Source organism: Equus quagga, chromosome 1 (genome assembly GCF_021613505.1).
Source record: "Equus quagga isolate Etosha38 chromosome 1, UCLA_HA_Equagga_1.0, whole genome shotgun sequence".
In the NCBI taxonomy this organism is placed as follows: Eukaryota; Metazoa; Chordata; class Mammalia; order Perissodactyla; family Equidae; genus Equus; species Equus quagga.
Genome location: NC_060267.1, coordinates 30934778 through 30957693, shown reverse-complemented (window position 1 = coordinate 30957693; position 22916 = coordinate 30934778). Strand labels below are relative to the sequence as shown.

The following is a 22916-nucleotide window of genomic DNA, read 5'->3' as shown; positions in this document are numbered from 1 at the left end:
GGAGCCAAGAGGATAAGATGTCACAGAGAGATGACCTAACCCAGCTGACAGCTGCATGAACCTGCTGGAGTAACCCCAGCCAAAAAGCATGATGAGCAGAAGAACCAGCCAGCTGGTCACTGCCCAAACTAAAGCATTTAGGGAAGATATATGGTGATTATTGTTTTAAGCCACTACATTTTGGGGTGGTTTGTTATGCAGCAATAGATAACTGATACAGCCAGGTTTGTGCTGCTAAGACCACTCAGCATCAGCAACTTGAAAGGGACTCATAAATACTATAGTTCACACTGTCCGTGTCATTGAACTCATGAATCCCTAGAGTGCTTTCATACACCCCTTCCAACGCTCTGTAACATTTATGGCATGTAAACTCTTTGATCTTAAAATCGTGCTGTTAAAATCTCTTGGTGATTCTATTAAATAATCTGAATCATGTCTCTGAGCCAAGTTAAAATGAAATATTCTTTATTGGATATTTCAAAAGCATATATATACTTACATAACTTATGACCAAAATGGCCCTCTTTAAGAATGGCCTCATGGTAAGCAGGAAATTTCTATTGCTGCTCGCTGTCAGATACCTGAAACAGGGGAAAAAAATCTTGAATAAGTGTCAGAGTCTACCACACATAATGTTCTTCTTTCAATGTGAAGATGATGTAGCTTTAAAAAGGGCTAGAAAGGATCATAGCAAAGAGCACAGTTTCTGGAGCCAGACCACCTGGATTTCAATCCCTCAGCTCTGCTGCTGACTGTCTTGGGGACATTAGGTCCTTAACCTCTTTGCATATCTATTTTTATCACTTATAAAAGGGGACAATAGTGCTATCTACTTCACAGGAAACTTGTAAGGAATAAATGAGATAATATATGCAACAGGACATAGCACTGTTAGCTGTAAATATTACTATCCTATCTAATCCCAACTAACCGAGGCATTCTGGCAACTATATGGTCACACTGGTCATAGGGATGATCTTAAACAAAATGACAGTTTATTTACCCACTTAGTTTAGTGAGAGAGGTACTATATCTTCAACCCACAAAATGTCTCACAAATGTTTTACCCCTGAAAAATGAGGATGTCAAGGTTGTGTGAGGTTAAGAAATTTATCCAAAGTAACAAAGTTAGTAAGCATCAGTAGTGGGATCAGGGCTCAACCATATGCAATGGGCAATACTGTCACCTGCTTATGCCCTCTGGAACCAAACTAGATTACAAGAATGTAAACTTCTAGAAGGGCAGAAACTTGCGTGGACTCTGCTTCTGCCAGAGCTCGGTCACTTGTACAAAGTGGGAGCTCCATATATCCACATGTAAGACATGTGATTGGCTGGCTTTAATAAAGACAAAAGGAAGCAAGAGGAAGCTACCAACAAACCCCAAACAAAACCCTAAAGCAGGTCATTTTCACCTACATGCAAATTTCTATTTTTTAAATTACAGAGTGGAGGAACAAGTCAAATGAAATCACATAATCTGGCAAGCATTTCCCACCTCATCCTTTTGTCTTCTGCCCTTCTTCATTTTTTCCTTTTACTCTCTTTAATCCAATTTCTCCTCAAAGGATTTCTCCCTAGAATCTCTTAAAATTTGCATTTGAATGAGGTCTCTTTACACAATGGGAATATTCTATAGGAGAGAGATCCTTTTAAGACCTGAGTGTGTTAGTATCACAGAGAAACGTTCACCTTGAGGACTGTTTACAAAATATATGTGGTTCCTCTGTTCTGTAACAGTTAAGTGTCCAAATGGCACTGTAAGGAGGCGACAGTGTCACTCGGAGGCAGGTCCCTTCCTTCTTGCTTCCCTTTTCCTCTTCCAGGCTCATAAACAACTGTGGATCTGACTTTTCAAGCATTTAATGAGCGGAGAAAATGAAACGAGCCCCCAAAACACTAAATATGAGTCAGCTTTTAGCAAGCTCTGGACTGGACCCATTCCCAAGCACTACATTGAAAGGCCTTCTTCTCCCTTAGCTCTCAAAAGAGAGTGTGGGGGCCGGCCCGGTGGCACAGCGGTTAAGTGCGCATGTTCCACTTTGGCGGCCTGGGGTTCGCCGGTTCGGATTCTGGGTGGAGACATGGCACCACTTGGCACGCCATGCTGTGGTAGACGTCCCACATATAAAGTAGAGGAAGATGGGCACAGATGTTAGTTCAAGGCCAGTCCTCCTCAGCGAAAAGGGGAGGATTGGCAGCAGTTAGCTCAGGGCTAATCTTCCTAATAAATAAATAAGAAAGAGAGTCTGGCAAGGAGGATAGCCAGGGATACCGCCAGCTCTCATGACACAGGAGCATCACTAACGTCCCAAAATAGTTTTAAGGGAGTCCAGCATTTCTTGAAACTGCACACAAGATTTTGTGTATATTTGCATCTGTGTATTTCTCTGAGGCGAAGTCCTTGGCCTTGATCTTCAGTGTCAACTAGGTCTGTGATTCCAAAAAGGTTACAGCATCTTCTCTCAGCTGTGCCTCTATCTACTATGACTATCATTTTCAGGATAACTCAACAAAGATCAACCCTGGATATTTCTGCTACGCCTTTACAGGATGCAAGACAAATGGCAACAGGAAGGGAATGACAGTGTGGGAAGGAAAAGGTGCTGAGGAGGGCTGGAGTTATAATACATCTGGATGACAAAGTACTCCTTGGGTTGGTCTAATTTTGGAAGCTTCATTTCTCAGGTTTCCTCAGTTGCTGGTTTATTTTAACACAGTGGAAAAATTAGAAGTGGTTTCCTTTCTATAAAACAACAAACCACTCCAAGGTTTAGGATTTTTTTTGAATGTGAAACTTAGGTAAATTCATATTTTGTTCCACTGAAAGCTCGCTATGATGGCTATTTCAGTGAGTTATATTTATAAAGTGGCCCTTTGTTTAGAAATTCTTCCTCCGTGAGACATTCCACTTCCTCAAGAAGTTAAGCTCCTTTAGGTACCAAATAATTTTACTCTTAAATTGTAGCATCCCAAAGCAATGAAAGACTAGAATGATAGAGAGAGCAATGGTTGAAAAAAATGACCTCTTTCAAGATTTCTATTTCTAGTTGTTGACCAATTTTAAATGAGAAAGTAAGGCAAAATGACAGGGCCCTCTTTTTGGTAAACACTAGGTCAGAGGCTGAGACTCCTAAGCTCATCCAGGGAACACCCCAAGGGCTGGATTCTCCTTCCCTTCCTCCGCCCCCTCCCACAACAAAATCAGACAGTTGGAATTTTTGCCATTAGTCTATGTCGTATGGTCTGTGAAGCAGAACCGAACAATAACAAATAATAACATTAATAATAAAAATAGCAAACAATTAATATGCCAGACAAAAATCTAAGTGATTTACACGTAGTAATTTCTTTACAATTTATAACAATTCCTTACGGAAGACCATTATAATTCCTTCTTAATAGAGACAGAGATCAAAAAACTAGAAGTAATACTGAACTATTTAGATTTTCTTAGCTACTCACTTCAATCACAAGCCAAAGTAGCTGAAAGTGCATTAAAAACACATGGTACTATGCAAATGCCATCATTGATAATTTTCAACTGAAGTCAAATTTTCTACTGTTTTCCCTGCAAAGCCAGAGAACATGCCAACAACAAAACCAAACCACTGAGGAAACCATTAGAACAAGAACCAAGGGTGTAGGATTCTATTCTTCTGCTTCAACTCATTTGTTACATGACTCGGAACAAGTCCACATGTGCTTCCTTTTCTTTCTTTATCAATGAAAGTTGGACTAAATGGTTTCAGGGTCCCATTCAGGTCTAAACTATAGTGATCCTTGGATGTTCTCAGCAACTGATGACATCATAAATGATGACTAAGGAAAAACATACAGAAACTTACTGCAATTTTTAAAAAGGAACACCAAGGGATCAGGGGAAGCAAATATTAGTTGATTCCTACTTTGAGTATGTCGGAGAGGAAGAAATTTTTCCTCTCTCTTGCTCAGTTCTTCTGGCTGGTCTAAGAATTAAATTGACACGAGACAGACTGAAAGGAGAAAATCAAATTCAATTACACATGTACAGAAACCCTGAAGATACGAGGCTCCCTGATAGTCAGGAAATTGAGGTTTATACGCCATCCTGAGTTAAAGAGAAGGGGGCTAGGGGTTCTGGGACTCCAAGGGGAAGGAAGACAATTTACAGGAAGATGGGAAGAGCAAATATTTGATAAAAAGATGTTTGCCATGCTATTCAGAGACAATGGGACACAGAGAGGACTTTGATCAAACAGGCCTTGCTGAGTTCCCTCCAGTTGACCACACCTAGCTCATGTTCTTTGTTGATATCTCTGGTGATAGCTCTTCTTCCTGGAACAGGCCCTTTACCTAAATTCTTTTAGGCACTTAAGGAGGAGGTAGAAAACCTCTTCCCAAGTCTTTTGTTTCTTAAAAGTAATCAGCCTAAAATAACCCTCATGCCAAAGAGACACATTTTGGGGTGACAAAATCCGCTCCTCTACAAGTAGATCTTTCATAATTTGCAGATGCATTTAGAAAAAATATTTTAACATTAGTTTGGGGTACTATCAAATTCTGCAAATTTAACAATTTCTGATTTTAGGCAAATAAAAGAAAAAGATCAAGATTATCTAAAATAAATTTCCTAACCTGTGCTCCCCTACAGCCCAAGTTTTCTGACCTCAAATTTTCTATTAACATCCACCTTCTCAGTTGATCATGTTCAAATATTCAGATCTAAATGTGACTTCTTCCTGAAGCTTACCCTCCATAACTACTCAGTCCGCAAACCCCATTAAGAGGTTACAGCTGAGATCAAGACAACCAGCCACTCTAAGTCACCCATCCATAATCTTGAGAGCTAAATGAATGATTATTATTTTAAATCACTGAACTCTGTCACACAGAATTATTGTGTTGTAGGGATTCGGGACAAGTTGCCCCAAGATGTGCCACTCTGGCATGTAGATTATTTTGAGCTAAAAACAATCAAGGCCTAAAAGACTCAGGGAGAACCTTTGACCTTCCCCCAAATGCCTAAAAAGAATTTAGAGCTGTTTAAGGTCTAATTAGAGGACATGTTTAAGGAAGGAGCTATCACCATAGATAACTATAGAATAACGTGAACTATGTGTGGCAGACAGGGAGGAACCCAGCAAGGCCTATTTGATCAAAGTCCCCTCTGTGGTCCATCATCTTGGCAGGGCCCAGCAAACATTTGTTTACTAAACATTAACTGTTTTCATCTTCCTGTGAATTGTCTTCCCTCCCTTTGAAGTCCCAGATCTCTACTTTCTTCTCCTTCCTTTAGGATAACACATATATCTCATTTTACCTGATTGTCTTTGAAATTTTTCATGCTTATGTGAATTCCCTGTGCACACGTATTAAATCTGATTTTCTCCTGTGAATCTGCCTTATGTCATTTTAATTATTGGACCAGCCATAGGAACCACAAGAGGAAGGGGAGAAATTTTCCCCACTCCCACAACATTAATAGACAATTGATACATATAGCAAGATGATCAATAAATACTTATGGACTCAAATAGAATGTTAAAAATATTTATCTGCCTCCACTCAATCCCTTTTCTTTTTCTGTGTTTTCCTTACCCTCCAGTGCTAAACCTGGGTACAAAATAAGAACGTTCATAGTTTGGGATTTGCACAGCAAGTTGGAAGAGGAAAACCACTTGGATGGTACTACTTTCCTTACCTTAAAGCCTGGTGGTTTAAATGAAGACAATATATTTTCCAACCTTTCTCGGAATCTATAAAAACCTGATAATTTTTGCCTTAATACTAGCTCCATTGGCAAACATCTCAGCTACAATGAGCTGTTACTATTTAACATTATACTAATAAATTATAAAAAGCTATATATGAAATACCTTCTAGAACACCAGTCATACTAATTTAATTTCTCCTGCTCTTTCAAGGTAACAAAAGAGATTAATAAAGAAGAACATAGTATGACCAAAAAAAAAAGAATTTGAATTCAGAGCTTTTTAGAATAAGAATTTAGAAATCCTGCTTCTCTTTGAAACACAAGAAAAAAGACTTCTCACTTGACCAAAGAAGGAAAGACACAGCTCACATCAGAAAAGATTAAAAGCTTAACAAAAACAACAAAAGAAATTCAAGTGTCTTTGGGTTCTCTTTTTAATGCACTTTCCTTGAACCCATTAAGTGCTTCATCTAAATCTTAATAACCAGTGACATTCTACAGAGGAGCAGAACAACCTTTGATGTCTCCTTTGATATTCAAATACAGGTTCTGAAGGGAAGGCGCTAACTAGACTGAGAAGACAATGATGCATTTCTCAGTTCTGACTACTGAGAAATCCAAATGGACCTTCAACACCCCAGTCGGTGGCTGTGGTAAAATTTTCTTCCCCAAATTTTAAACTCTTAACTCAGCATGTTACTTACAAAGAACTATTTACTTAAGATTATCACACACAGAACTGTGGATATAAAGACAGAGAAGGCAGAAGGGAATATAATTTCAGCGCTCTTAGCCATTCTGAAAACCAAAGTTAGAACTGGAAGGGATCAAAATAGAAAAAAAACAGTGAAGCCCAGAAATGTTAACTGATTTGCAAAAGGTCATGGTCCTTCAGTGTCAAAGGTCAATGAGTTTACGATTCATTAGTTTAGTCAGAGGGTCTAATTTATATTCTTTCTGCAATGAATTTAGTCAGAAGCCCCAGATTTTATTCCTTCTATAAACAACAGCAAAAATCCAGTTTTGGTGATATCATCCTTGCCTGTCATTAACTGTCTCAGGGAAATTTCAATTCATTAATAACAGGGGATACTTAATGTATTTAACATATGCCAGTTACTGTGCTAAGCAATTTACTTTTTTCATTTCATTTAATACTCATACCAGCCTTGCGAATCCATACTTGTCCCCATTTTGTGAGCAAAGCTGAAAGAGGTACTTAGGGTCTCACAGCTAGCAAGTGGCAGAGGTGAGACCCAAGATGAAAGCCAAAGCATTCACTACTCTATACAGCATACAAGTAAAATGGAGCTGGTTTATTCAGCACACTTTCAACACAGATTATTTATTAAATGGCACTTCTGCATTTTAACAACACAATGACTTGAATTTAATTAAAAATGACTAAATTCACCTTCAATATCTTCATGGGTTTGTATAGGTCTACAATAAAACCTTCAATGAAGGTTTTTCATACAAATAAATGAGCTGAGGCAGCACATAGTTCTTGAAGGGGTCTTTTAAGAAGTATTCTTTTAAAGGTTAATGTATGTAGTGGTCGCTGCAGGTTGAAATGCAAGCTCCATGTACAGTGGCTGACTCAGAAATTCTAAGTGAGAAAAGATGGCCAGAAGGAGTGTGTGAGCAGAGCTAGGAGAGTGTCACTGCACTATGAGATGAAGGACCAGCCAGCCCCATAGAGAGGAGCAGCAATGAAGCTGACACCTGAGGAGGGTGAGAAGTGAATTAGGTGAGGAGAGAAGGAATAAGACGCACATACAGAGGCCTAGGATGGAGAGAGGGCAAGCGGGATGAAGGCAACGAAAGGAGTTCCCTCTAGCTGCAGGATCTAATACTGGCAGAGAGGTGAGTGGGGAGCCTAGAGAGGCTGCCAGGGGCACCCTCACCGGGGCCTTCACATCCCATCATGGAGTTTGGATTTGATTCTGATGAGCAGCCATTTTCTCCATAAAAAATGGTAGGCGGTGATTATTTTGAAAGTTTCTGAGTTATCAGATTCAGAAACAGATGAGAGGTTCTAGTCCAAGCAGGTGGAGAGACCTTATTAAAAGGATAAGAGAGAAAAGCATGTGTTGTTCCATTTATTCAACAGTGTCATTTAGGTGCTGTCTTTTCTTAACATACTTTAATTTTATGTTAATTGGTCATCAATTTGGAATTCATAAAATCTTTCCACTAACCAGAATATTTAATTTGCCAAAACAAATTAAAGATGCATCACAAGAAGATGCGTATTATGTACTCATATGGCATTTTCTATGTCAGAGGCATTTTCAGTCCATTCTAACATTAATCCTTGAAGGATCCATATGAGGTTGGCAGAACAGAGAGCACTAGCCCCATAGCACAGATCCAGAACTAGTGAGCAGTGGATCCCGAACCAGAAGTGAGTCTTCTGATGGCTGGTTCCATGCCTTTTCACTGTATCATATGGTCTCCCCACTGACCAGGCTGTAAGACAGCATTTGCTGTGGGTTTTCCTTTATTTCCATCAGTCCAAATTTACTGCACATCAGAGACTCTAAGGAGCCCATGCAAATGAGATCACTGCTACTTACAATACACATTTGTGCAGGTACACAAATAAACTTTACACTAAGAAAAACATTAAAAATAGCCAATGAGGGGCCAGCCCCATGGCCTAGTGGTTAAATTTGGTGCACTCCACTTCAGCAGACTGGGTTCAGTTTCTAGGCATGGACCTACACCACTTGTTGGCAGCCATGCTGTGGTGGTGACCCACTTACAAAATAGAGGAAGACTGGCACAGATGTTAGCTCAGCAACAATCTTCCTCAAGCAAAAAGAGGAAGATAGGCAACAGATATTAGCTCAGGGAGAATCCTTCTCAGCAAAAAAAAAAAATAGCCAATGATACAATAATTATATTTCTGAACCTCTTATTGGGATATACGGGTTGATAAATTCAAGTACAATTAAGCTAGTGAGAAAGAGTATTTGATACCGGGTCTGTCCTGGAAAATTGGGGAAACACTTTCTGTTAACAACGACAATAATAATAGCTACCATTTAGTCAATGCTTACTGTGCCCCAGGCACAGTTCTTATGTGCATACTCCTTTAAGATGTGCACTATTAATATCTTCATTTTATAAATGGGGAAATTGAGGCATTAATGCTCAAGTTACTTGTCCCAAGGCCCCACAGGTAGTAAGTGAGTGGAGTCAGAACATAAATATAGCCTGTGCCCTTAACCATCAATGTTCTGCTACCTCTCACATCACTGTCAATCAAATCTCTGTCTTTACTTTGCCAAGAGGATGCCCGAATTTCAAACACTACCTTCAGAAGTACAAATACATCAATAACACATATTTAAAAGTATGATTATTCAGGACCCCAGTACATACCTGATCAATTTAAGAAATTAACAAAAAGGCTGCTACAACTTCATCCCTAGGAAAAATGACAAGCTATTCCAACAGCCACACCCAATTTAACAGGCAAAATATTGGGCACTGAGTTAGGTCCTAGATTTTATTAATATATGAAAAGAACAAAAGCATATATTTAACACTTAAATATATTAAAATATATTAAAATATGTTAAAACAGCTAACATCTACTGAATGCACACTGTGGGCCAATAACTGTTCTAAGCACATGGATTAACTCTTTAAATACAAACACAACTATGAAGTAGGGTGCTATTTCTATCCCCATTTTACAGATGGGGAGAATGAGGCACAAAGAAATGAATGAAGTTTCCCAGGATCATACAGCCATAGTTAGCAGAACTGGGACTTGAACCTATGCATCTGGTTCCCAACCCCTCACTGGCCATGCTATACTACCCGGCCTTTCTGTACTTTCTGCACTGCCCCAAGGACGGGTGCACCTAACATAGGACTAAAGGAGTTCAGAGAAGGAAGAAATCAACATGGGCTGGAAAAGGAAGGGAAGCTGCAGGGAAGAGGTGAGACTGACCTGGGCCTGGAGGACAGAGAAGATGAGAGAGCAGAGGAAGGCAAGAAGGGCCAAGAGGAGAGGTGGCCAGGTGGCTGTACAGGGACTAGAGTGAGCACAGCCCGCCCTGGACAACGAGGGCTTCCCGCAAACCCAGCATGGGCAGCCCCTACTTCTGTACTCCGTGCACCCTCCACAGTGTTTCAAAGTCAAGTGTCTCAAATCAGAATAAGGGAATGTTACACTGGAGCTTCAAAACCCTGAAAGCTTGAACAGCAGGAGAGTATCTCTAAATATTGATGTTGATTCCATCTTCCTTTTGCTCAGCCATATGTGGACCAAGGATCTTACCCAGGCAGCTCCGTCCCCTGAGCCTGCCCCAGTCCTTACTTGGTGTCACCCTTGTCAGTAGGGCTCTTTAGGTACCCGAGCAGGACTGCCTCTCCCCATGGTCCCATCTCTGAACTGCTCCCTAGAAGTTTCAAACTTTACAGTCAGCACCCAGGACACAGACGGGGAAACCACTGCTAGTGAGAGGGGTCACCTTGTGCTACAGGTGGGAACCCTTTCTTGATCTCTCCTCCATTTGTTGCACCCATGTAGAAGGCAGCCAGGCTGGCCCAGCTGGGTCTCTCTGTAACCCTCTTTCAGGCTTGTAACTGGATGAGTAACTTATGCTGGAGTCTGTGCTACAGATCCAGAGAGCTTAGATCTAGGGCACAGAGGCGAAGAAGTCTCACTTAAACCTTTACAAAGCCACTTTCTCCCATCCAGCTTTTAGTCTAGGGCTCTCCCTCCATCCTCATGAACATGCTCTGAAGCAACTCTCATAACAACAGTAAATCCAGAAGCTCTCAAACACACATAGTTCCGTGCACTGAGTTCACACAGAGGCCAAAGAGGACATTTGACAGCCTGGGATTCCTGCAGACCACGGCTCCTCCTGAAACAGAGCACCTCCTGTAGCATCTGCCACGCTGTGGTCAAAGGCCTGCCGCAGAGTCGGCGGCCTAAGAAAACACAACACGTTCACAGGGAGGTAAGCAGAGTCAATGAGCAGGAAGAGAGGCCTTTTCTTGGTCCAAACAAACTCATTCAGAGAACAACCCACTGCCCCGGCCTAACCCCCAACATCCTTTATATTTAAGGACAGAGCTGAAGGGCTAGAAAGTGGGGACCAGTCCTTCCTGCACAATCTTGGTAAACACCTTTAAAATTCACTTTTCCTACGAGAATCTTACTTTGGGTGGATTCAAGTTTTATCCCACTTGGAACTCCATCTTTTACAGGGAGGACAAGTATGTTGTTTAAAAAGGTGAAAGTTTTAAGGCTTCAAGTCTAGGCAATTTGGTTTCATTTTTAAATTCCAATGCATGTACACATGGAGGGCTTCTGAAGAGAAGGTTATAACCAAGACTTCAGAGTAAACATAAGAATCACAGTGGCTCTTAGCACCAGCATACGTAACACAGAAATGATCATCATTCAGAAAACTGTCAGGGTTTTCACGTTTACGTGAAATCTCTATCAGTATTACAGAGGTTAGGAATCCATAATAATTAGGTCTACACAATTGTTTTCAAATGCATGCTTCTTTTGGTTATATAATTTTTAAAACTTTCTCCTAATTTCCTTCTAGATCTAAAATAAAAGAGTTTCATTTTTAAAACATAATATAAAAAGCCTAAGTAGGAAAGTTGCCCAAGGAAGCAGAAATTTCAGTTCCAGCCATATTTTTCATATATATGTATTCACATATTGAATTATATTTATGTTTTACTTATATTTTTCAATGTAAACATTCAGAAAATAATGCTGTAATATCACAGCTTGCTAAGTTTCAATTATCTCTGATGCCTTGGTTGCCAGGGGGGTTCTCTGAGGGTCCCTCATGCTAAACTTTCAAAAGATGGTGCCCTTGATATTACAGGGGGAGCTGGGTATGGCGAAACCACCACAGGCCATGGAGTCACACAGAATCTTGGCTCATTCAGTTACAAACTAGGAGACTAGGCAGGCCCTTTAACATCTCTGGGGTCTCATATGCCACAGCCGTAAAACAGTCATTGTCATTTCTGCCTGACACGCTTGCTGAAAGGATTTCAAGGAGATGAGATATGTAAGTGGCTCAACACAGTGTCCCGCATAGAAAGGCATGCAAAGTAGCCATTATTAGACTAGTGAGCACAACTCAGCTGAAAATACTAAAACACTATGGCTTATCCTTCATGGCCACCAGAAAAAACAAAAAAGGAACAAATAAGTAAGGAATTCAGCTGGGATAATGATAGAAAAAGGACTTCATCTCTTATGTTCAATCAGCTCTCTCCTTTCTGGAAGGAGAAAGGAAAGTGAACAAAATATTTTCCTAAAAGACAATGTTTGAATTTGGCTTTCAACATTCTTCCCGTTCATGGGACTCCTTTCATTCAGCTTGGGTACTAAAGTCAGATACCCAAATGTGTTGTGCAGGTTGTGCCTGCAGCCGGTGGAGGAGGTGGAATTGAGATGACCTCTGAGGGCTGAAATCCAGCCCAGGTTCTGTTCAACAACCCGTGCGCCCCAGCACTGACTGCGTCTGCCCTGAGGAACGGGGGCCTTTTCCTAATTCATCCAAAAAAGCAAAAGGTGTCCCGGCAAACGTGCACCCACTGTGCCACGTGCCCACAGCTTTTCCTGCTTCACATAAATAGCCGGTATTGGCCAGCAGCAGCCCTGCCATTATTATTTAATACCCACTAGACAGCTTTATTGTCCTAATGACTTTCACAGCAACTTGTTTAATCTAATGTTTCCATTTTCTTCACAGCCCATTTCATTTTCTCCCTGACATATTATCACAGTGTTGCTATATATCCAGTCACCAAACCAGGTGCAAAGGAACTTAATGTTCCACTGAAGACTGAGCATCTGTTTCTGTCTTACCGCCACTCAGTTTTCCTTCCAGATTCAGCACAAGTGTTTTGCACAGTGGGCATTTAATTCATCAAAGTGAATTTTTAAAAATCCTAATCATGTAAGTCTTAACACTACTTTGACCAACCCCACTGACATCAGGGCCCAATTTGAGACTATTATGTTAACAAATGCCTTTTTCCTGTTCTAAACTGACCTCAAGCCCAACTAAAAGTCCTCTGAAAATTTTCCACTCTAAAGTTTCCAGATCCTAGAGATTTTCATACTCAAGGCTGGATTGTCATCAAGGGTGACCAGCGGGTCAGTCTGCTTAAGTACTGAGGAGCATGCTGGGACGTGGGACTTTCACTGTTAAAACTGGGAAAGTCCTGGACAAACCAGGAGAAGATGGTCACGCTGTACACCATCTTCTAGCAGGTGGGTAGAGAACAACAGAATAAACTGCTAAGGAGTAAACCAAACCATAAGTTATGCAAAATTCAAAGAAAAAGACTTAATTTCTTATTCTTGTCCTAGATGTGTGCACACACACACATATACCCTCTTGATCCATGACTTGCTATTCCTTGTGAATAAGAGTTTAAACAAAAACTACTGTGTCTCTGGTGGGAGATATCTACTAATTGGCTGAGCTTGTTAATTCTGAAAAGATGAGAACTAGAATTCTCTTGCCCACGCTTTCCAGCTGTCAGGTAAATGTTTTCTACTTGGATAAGCCCATATACAATATTCTTTATAGCATCATTTTATTAAGGTAACAAAAAGGAAGAGACAGTAGGAAGAAACAAGGATTTAATAGCTACTAAGACTGTAGAGAGTTCCCTCTATGTGCAATCAATGGAACTGTAATGGCTTTATTTACTGGACTATAAAGCTGCCTGGTTGATTGTAGTAGAGGTTGATATTTAAAAAGCTAAACTTGAATCAAGCTTCCATCAGTAATTAAAAGGAATTGGACAGTCTTGATTTTAAAATACACCATGTCTATAAATCACAAATACAGTGGTACCTAAAATGATCAAGTTTAGCCATAAACAACCAAAATCAAACATTCAAACAAAACTAAAGTTTCAAAACCTTATAACCTGTAATTTTTACATTTATCTATTTATACTCTGCCATATTTAAATATCATATATTCATTTTTATTTTTAAATATTGGTAATACTTAGTTTAAAAGTTAACGAAAGTTTTCCTATCTTATACACCACACTTTCTTTTATTATCTTTTCCTTGTATGAAAGGTTTAATGACTACAGGATTATCTAAAATCATTTCCACTCTCTTTAAACACTAAGGTTCTAATTTCCTGGGCCCTATTAATGTAAGCACCATACTAAATAAAACTAAAAGTAGATTTTCCCTCTGTCCAGTGATCTCCTACTCAGATACAAGAACCGCATTATGAAAGGTAAATGAATACTTTAGACTGACAAAAACAACAGATGTTCATCACGAGGAAAACAAACTCCAGAAGAATCTATTTGATATGCCCTTTGCCCAAGTAGGAAACCTGATGCCTGTCATAGTCAGCAATCGGTCTCCAGAGGTTCCATCGCACTCCACCTTCAAACCAAGAAAGGTGACCTCCAGGAGACTGCGGAGAGCCTCCATTCAAGACATGAGGATGTGGCAACCAGGGCTAATTCCATTAGGCAGGTGGTTAAGAACCACGCTTGATCCCAGATTCCCTAACAAGCACTTTAGCAGAAACTGATGGAAGATGGGCATCCACAGGCGGCCAAATGAAGCATTTCCTGGACATGCTGCAAGGAGGCCTGAAGTTGGGCCTCACCAGTGTGGACAGCTGGGGAATCATTAACTCTGACAGAGCTGGCTGGTACACTAGAGTGTGTACAAAAGAAAAACATCTTGTCCTTGGATAATAGGATTTGGTTGAGGACAAAAACAAGCCAGTTCACATGACACCTTCAGGATGAGATGCACACAAAGATCTAAATCTGGTCCTTCTGTGGAAAGAGAGGTACAGTCAGGGAAACACATCCGTCTGCCTAAAATCATTTACCACTCTCAGCCCTTACAATTTTCAGTTCTACCTTCACAAAACGGCATGAATATATGAACTTGTCTCTACTTTTTCTGTGTTTTTCTTTTTTAGCTAGTCAAGCTAATGGACTTCAAATTGGAGGTTATTGCAAATAAAAGTAAAATCAAATTTGTGGCATGAATAACCCTTTTCCTGCATATCTGTTTTGGGTACTGTGATTTTTCTAATGTTATTTTTGTAGTTACCAGATCTGAACAACACCAGCGAGTCTATTCACTGACAGACACTTGCCCTGTAGTTATCCCCATACATAAAATGTGCCAGAAAATAGTCATAGGACTGCGCACAGTTCAAACAAGGTATGTGACTTAATCCATATTGTGTGAGCCATTTTCATGCAACTAAATGACTGAATTTTTCCTTTGCCAAAGACAACTACTTCTATCATTACACTACTCCAGAAATTTAACAAACCAGTATTTCTGCAATACTCAGAAACTCATCTACCAATCAACCATCTATTGGTTATACATACAAAAATTAGAGATGAACAAAAATTGCTTCTGAGCAGCCAAAACTAAAGTTTCCAACTTCCAATTTTCTGGTTTTCATCCCCAAAGCAAAATCAGACCGTGCAGAAGTGCTGCTGCAGACAAGGACGCTGTGGCAGCAACTACTTGCTGTCCCCAGACACCGTTTCTTCTTTTTCTTGAGCACGCAACTTCTCTGCTTCACTTACAGTTAGAACTCAGCCATGTGACTGCCTTCTAGACAAGGGAAGGTGAGGGGAAGTGACAGGCACCACTTCCAGGCCTGGCCCATTTAATCCTCCTTAACATTTGAACACCCAAGCTTTTTCCTCTTCCTTCTTGATGAAGACAAGCACAGAAACCTAAAGCTACTGCCTGAAGATACAGACCCACAGGATGGAGGGAACCATCTGGGTTCCTGAATCACAGTGTGGAGGTGGGCTAATCACTAATCATGAACATTTATTTTAGACTTTAGGCAAACAAGAGACAAACTTCTATTGCATGTGAACCACTGTTCATGGCTGGTGTTATAATCATTTATAAAGATGCCAATAGTAGTGAGAAATAGCATTTAAAACAAAGAGAGATCCACAAATTAATCTTTTGGAAACAAATGAGACTCTAACAATTTACATAAGGAACATTAGTCTCATTATCTACAAATATTAAATTTTTAAAAACTATAATAGAATACAATGTTGGCATGGATTCCATAAGACAGACAAAATCATGGACTTCTCATGGGAGTGAAACTTTGTATAACTCTGTGTACTTTTTTTCTGAATAGCAATTTGGCATCAAGCATCAAAACCTAAAACATTTCCTCAAACTTTAGTAATCAGACTCAAATCAGAAATGCACAGAAAGAATTATGTGCGTATTAGTGAAAAATTGGAAGCAACCTAAATATCTAACTATAGGGGAATAATTAAATAAACTTTAGCATAACCATACAGTGAACAACACTATTTAGTCACTTAAAAATTATGTTTAGAAGAATATTTAAAGATGTGTAAATATTCATTATATATTGCTAAATAAAAATAAAAGAACACGACCACATTTGTGTCCACCAAAATTCATATGCTGAAATTCTAATCCCCAATGTGACAGTGTTAGGAGACGAGGCCTTTGGGAGGTAATTAGGTCATGAGCATGGAGCCTTCATGATGGGATTAGTGACCTCAGAAGAAGAGACATGAGAGAGCTTCTTCTCTCTCTGCTTTCTGTCACATGAGGATACAAATAACAGATGGCTGCCTGCAAATCAGGAAGACAGCCCTCATCAAGAACTGAACCTGGGGCCAGCCCAGTGGCACAGGGGTTAAGTTCACACACTCCACTTTGCTGGCCCAGGCTTCGCCAGTTTGGATCCCAGGTGTGGACCTATGCACTGCTTATCAAGCCATGCTGTGGCAGCATCCCACATATAAAGTAGTGGAAGACAGGCACAGATGTTAGCTCAGGGCCAATCTTCCTCAGAAAAAAGAGGAGGATTAGTGGCAGATGTTAGCTCAGGGCTGATCTTCCTCAAAAAAAAAAAAGGAACTGAATCTGCCAGCACCTTGATCTTGGACTCCCTAGTCCACAGAACTGTGAGAAATAAACGTTTGTTGTTTAAACCACTTAGTCTATGGTAATTTGTTATAACAGCCAAGCAGACCAACGCAGAACTAAAACATTGATACTGGTTACCTTTGGGTATTGATATTACACGTCTTTTAGTTTCTTCTTCGTAAATCTCTGTAGTTCAAAATCTTTAAGCAGTTAACATGAAATACTTTCATAATCAGAAAAAGAGTCAATGAATTTTATTATTTAAACAAAGTTTTTAAAAACAAATGTTAAAAGTAAGAAAAACTAGGGGGCAGCCAGGTGGCGCAGGGGTTAAGTGCGCACGTTCTGCTTTGGCGGCCCGGGGTTCGCTGGTTCAGATCCCGGGTGTGGACATGGCACCACTTGCACGCCATGCCTTGGTAGGCGTCCCACATATAAAGTAGAGGAAGGTGGGCATACATGTTAGCTCAGGGCCAGTCTTCCTCAGCAAAAAGAGGAGGATTGGCAGCAGTTAGCTCAGGGCTAATCTTCCTCAAAAAAAAAAAAAAAAGAAGAAAAGATAAAATCTTTAAAAGCAGATATGATAATTAAAAGCCAAAGAGCAGATAAAAATGAAATCACTTGGGCCACACAGTGATCCTTAAGGAGCTGACTATTACAGTAACAGTCACTAACCACCATTCACAATGATGGCCCTAAAATATTGCTATGGAGTGATCTCTAGGATATTTTTTTTCAGTGAAAAAAAGCAGACAGAAGAAAAATGTGTATAATACGCTACTACCATTTATCTAAGATGAGAGGAGGGGAGTTGTATATTTTAAATTAAAGCTAAACCAACCTGACGAAGAGAATGAAGAAGCGGGGGGCAGGAGAGAAAGAAGAAAAGGCTATCTGTGGGTGGAGGGAGGCAACAGGCAGAGAGGACTGGGCTAGAGCTCTCTGAGTATACCTTGTGTGGTAGATTTATAAGCAGTGTTGATATGATTATAAAACAAGATTAAGTCCAGAAGAAAAGCAATTCCTAAAAATCAAAAGCAACATGAAACAAATGAGCCCTAACTACACAGAAAGGAACCATACCAAGTAAGTTTAAAACATAGTAACTTTACCGCATATACCTAGTACTATATACTTTAAAAACAAAAAGAATTATAAAAAATTCACAAACTACTCTTAAAAATCATATTGTTTCTGGTAATTTTTTATTGTTATTCTGAGACTGTTAGGTTTTAAGAAACTGTTAGGTTTCTGAGACTGTTTGTTTTAGCCGAAGGTGGGCTAAAACAAGTAGATGATTCCTGCTGGTGTCAGGAACCAGAATTTTCAGGGGTAGGAAAGGAGACGGAGATGCACCAACAATGAGGGTGGGTAAAAATCCTTGTAGTTTTGAATTTGAATTGAGAGTATTAGAATAAACTCATTAGCGATTTTCATTATTTAAAGATAATTGTTTTCGATAGAACTTGCCACTGAAAAGGACTAGAAACAGTGAATTATCCAGTAGCAATGAGCACCACAAACGCCCTAATTTTGGTCCTAAAAATTATTCCCAAATAAAAGAAACCAAAAGCTCTCGGAGAAATGGCTGTTTCCAGGTCTGGGGCAGAAAATGGTTGGACATGGAATATCTGGAATATAAAGGAAGACAAGGGAAGTCACATCAAAAGGACTTAGGGGCCCACCTGAAGAAAGCTTCTACTGCCAAAGATGGACATCTGAACATCAACAAGAGCAAAATTGGCAAATAAGGTGAAAGAATCAAGCATCTGCCCTGTGATGCCTACACAAACTGCATCCCCAAGGTACCCAAATATTTCATGAAGGGATGTTTCTTTTGATAGATATTCTAGCTAGTAAATGAAGAGAGAGTGATAGAATTAAAATAGCACAATTTTTCTCCTGAATAATGAATCTAGGCCTATGGCTACTCATGTCACAAAAAGAAAAACAACCAGAATTATTTCCTTTCTCCTGGAAATATACAACATCATCTAAGAAGTATTCTTGCCAAAACCAGAAAATCTGAGTGCATTCAAACTTCTAGATCTAACTATCAATTTACAGCAAATGTAGTGGATAGAATACATCAACCAATATCTCGGAAATGCAATCAGCAAAATGTAGACTGTGGAAAGCATCATAAGAGAAAATGAAAAAAAACCCAAAAACAGAAAACAAAAAAAGTCAAGGCAAAGGTGAGAACTGCAGAAACTCTCAGCATGAACGCTGCACGAAGAGACTGGACCAAACTTCATCATGGCTTCTAGCAGCCGAGAGCTATTTCCTGGAATGACCCAGCCCGCTTTTGAGTTCTAGTCAAAAGGATTTACTATTTGCTCTAATCAACACTGGAAGACAGGCCCCCAACCTCCCTTGCTCAGAGCATTGAGTAAAACGGGCTTATAATTGTGAATCCTGCCTCAGTCCTTTTGAGATGTATATATATATCTCCAACAACCCAGGAGGGTTTTGCTCAAGGATTTGAAAGCCATTCCTTTGAAATGTAAACCAGAAAGGATGAGGCCTCTGTCTCCCAGCCTTTGTGGGAGTGTAAAATCCTTACCTGGGTAATTGCCAGCCAGCAGACACAACTAGCCTAATCACATTTCCATGGACCAACCCTTTGTAATTTTTCACTTGAATCTCCACTCTCTCCCCTCCCTACTCATTCTCCCTTTAAAAAGCCCAATCGCCTTTGCACAAATTGGAATGGAGTTCAGTTCTTTCCCCTCCCATCAGTAGTTACTGAATAAAATCTGTTTTCACCACTTTAATGTCTGGCTGTGTTTATCTTTGACAAAAGCAAAAAAGAAAGAAAAAAAATAGCATAAGAAGGGAGAACCTATGTATTAATAGGGACTTAAGAGGCAAATCAACCAACTACAATAAATAGACATTATTTGTATTCTTTCTAGAATAAACAAGTGAAAAACAGCAAAAGGTAATGACTAATTAGCTATTTGATATTAAAAAGTAGTGTTCTTTAAATACGACAGCGCTATTGATGTGGGCTCAGTGAGCTGAGGAGTCAAAAGAAAGATTTCTTGGACTCTCAAGGTCTGGCAGTAGTGCTCTTTTATTTAGAGAATAGTATGGAATAGCATGGGGACAGGACTCATGGGCAGTCAGAGCTGCTGCAAACATGGGTAAAGGGTAGGGCTAAATTTAAGGCACAGGTATATGAGTTATCTCTTTACAAAACAAAGGAAAGCATATGCAAAAAAAAGTGTTAAAATGGTATCAGTGCAGGTGGGGTCTGGTTATTGGGTGGTCCTATAACTTTTAGATGAGAATCAGACCAGATTAAGTCAGGATATCCTATGCTTCCCAGAGGATGTTGGTGGTGGGGGGAGTCAGCTACATGAGGTCACCAGACAAGCACAATAAACAAGACTTAAGTCCTTGCCGTCCCCATTAAGAGTTTCTAGAGATAAAGTCATCCCCCCTTCCTCCTGGTGCAGAGAGGGAGACACCCCCACAGATGGGGACTTCCTTCACAAATGCAAATGTATCTCATCAAAGGGCAAGCAAATTCCACTCTTCAGAGCCTCCTTCCCGACTGCAGTTTTTTAAAAGTAACCAGCCCCAAATAATCCTCATCACTATTACAGTTGTGTTTAAGAGAAGAGTCCTTTTCTTTCAGAGTCCTATTGACATATGTATACATGAAATTATATGATATCTAGGATTTGCTTCAAAATAACTTGAGGGTGAAGAAGGGGCTGATTATTGTTGAAGGTCAAAGATGGGTAACATGAGGGTTCATTACACTGTTTTATCTAACTTTGTACATGTTTGGAATTTTCCATAATGAATAGCTTTTTTTAAATTAGGATAGTCATTTGACAAAGAACTAGTATCTATATTATAGTAAGAACTCTCTGATCTCAACAGTAAAAAAAAAAAATAAAAAAAACAAGTAATCCAATTAAAAAATGGGCAAAGGAGATGAAATGACATTATGATGAGGATTATTTTGGGCTGGTTACTTTTAAAAACTGCAGACGGGAAGGAGGTTCTGAGGAGTGGAATTTGCTTGCTCTTTGATGAGAGACATTTACACTAGTAAGGGAGGTCTCCATCTGTGGGGGTGTCTCCCTCTCTGCACCAGGAAGAGAGGGGGGATGACCTTATTTCTAGAAACTCTTAATGGGGAAGGCAAGGACATCCTGACTTAATCCCATCTGATTCTTATCTAAAGCTATAGGACCACCCAATAACCAGACCCCACCTGCACTGATACCATTTTAACGACTTTTTTACATTTTCTTTCCTTTGTCTTCTAAAGAGATAACTCACATATCTATGCCTTATAAATTTAGCTCTAACCCTCAACACACTGCAGCAGCTCTTTACTGCCCATGGGTCCTGTCCCCATGCTATTCCATACTATTCTCTAAATAAAAGAGCACTACTGCCAGACCTTGAGAATCCAAGAAATCTTTCTTTCGACTCCTTGGCTCACCGAGCCCGCATCAATTACACTATAGAATATATATGGATGGCAAACAAACACAGGAAAAGATGTTCAATGTCACCTGCTATTAGGGAAATGAAAATAAGACCACATGAGACAACACTGATATCGCTAACATATCTATTAGAACAGCTAAAATAAAAAGTAATGACAATACCAAATGCTGGAGAGGATCCAGAGAAACTAGATCTCTCCTCCATTGCTGGAAGGAATATACAGTGGTACAGCCAGTCTGGACAATAGTTTGGTAGTTTCTTAAAAATCTAAACCATACTTAACCTTACAACACAATAATTGCACTCCTGAGCAATTATCCCAGAGAAATGAAAATTTATGTCCATACAAAACCTGTACATGAATGTTCACAGCAGCTTTATTTGTAATAGCCCAAAACTGGGATAAAAAACAAAAAATAAAAAACAAAAATGTCCCTCAATAGGTGATGGTTAAACAAACTGGTACATCCATTACCATGTAATACCACACTGCAATAAAAAGGAACAAACTACTGATATGCACACCAACTTGGATGGATATCAAAGACATTATGCTGCAAAAAAGCGCACCAATCTCAAAAGGCCACATACTGTAGGATTCCATTGTCAACGAAAATAATCCATGACCAATCTATAAATCAAAATTTGAGTGAGTTTACTCTGAGCCACAATGTGAGGACCATAGGCCGGACCCTTCCTTCCCTAAGGAAGGAAAGGCACCAAAGAAGTGGGGTGTACAGAGTGGTTATATACCCTCAAAGAGGATGTTTCACATGTGATTGAAATGTCCCGTTTACAATAGTCAGGAGACTGCTCTGTTGGCACAGGGATTGATGGACACAGCAGGTAGTAGGTCACTGTCTTGGTGGACACAGCAGGGTGGCAGGTCTGTTGTCTAGAGCTGGGTGGTCACAAGTGAGCACAGCAATCACTTCCTAGGCTAAGGAAAGATGCTTATCCTTAAGGAAATGCCAATGTAGGGGGAAGTTGCACCTTTATCTTAAGGGCATTTTTTCTTGCCATAGTAAATGTTTAAAATAGATATACAATGCATGCTCAATGGCTATGTCAGGCCCTTCTGGAAAAACAAAGTCAGGCCAAATTAGGTTTACACCAAATGGCTTCCTCATATACTCCAATATATCCTATTGCTTGCCATTTCTATTTGTCACCATTAATATAATGTCCCCCAAATGGCAAAATTACAGAGATGGAAAACAGACTAGTGGTTGCCAGGGTTTAGAGTTGGTGGCACAGTAAAGGGTAGGTATAAACACAAAGAGACAGCATAAGGGACATCTTTATTGATAGAATAATTTGGTATCTTGACTGTGATGGTGCTTATATCAATCTAAAGGTATGACAAAATGGCTTTGAACCATACACACACATTGTGCCAATGTCAATGCTGATTGTTGTATATAACTATAGGCATATACAATGTAATCTTTGGGGGTAACCAGGTGAAAGATAAAGGGGACCTTTCTGTACTATCTTTGCATGTTCCTGTGAATTTCTGAGCATTTTAAAATAAAAAGTTTTTTAAAAATCAAGCGAATCTAATGTAAAGCCCAGTCTTTGTCTTGTGCCATGCTGCCTCATCACTGACGAACATTAAGCCCAAAGCATGAACAGGTGTTAACAACTCATCGATTCAGCATCTGCAGTTACCTTACTTTGAAAAGGAGCTCAGTATAAGCTGGATTCGGTTACTGTTGTCAGCAACTGAATTACCAGAACTCCTGGCTTCTTTCCTTTAATACACCAAGTTTGGGATTCAAT

General features: G+C 39.8%; 1 protein-coding gene across 2 annotated transcripts in view; it reads right to left on the bottom strand.

The window, feature by feature from the left end:
• TMTC1 (transmembrane O-mannosyltransferase targeting cadherins 1) overlaps window positions 1–22916 on the bottom strand; it is a 261498-nt gene that overhangs the window by 137946 nt on the left and 100636 nt on the right. For both annotated transcript variants that reach the window (XM_046679163.1, XM_046679172.1), the window contains one exon: window positions 503–584. In XM_046679163.1, the coding sequence (XP_046535119.1) occupies window positions 503–584 (82 nt within the window). The remainder of the gene's footprint in view (window positions 1–502; window positions 585–22916) is intronic.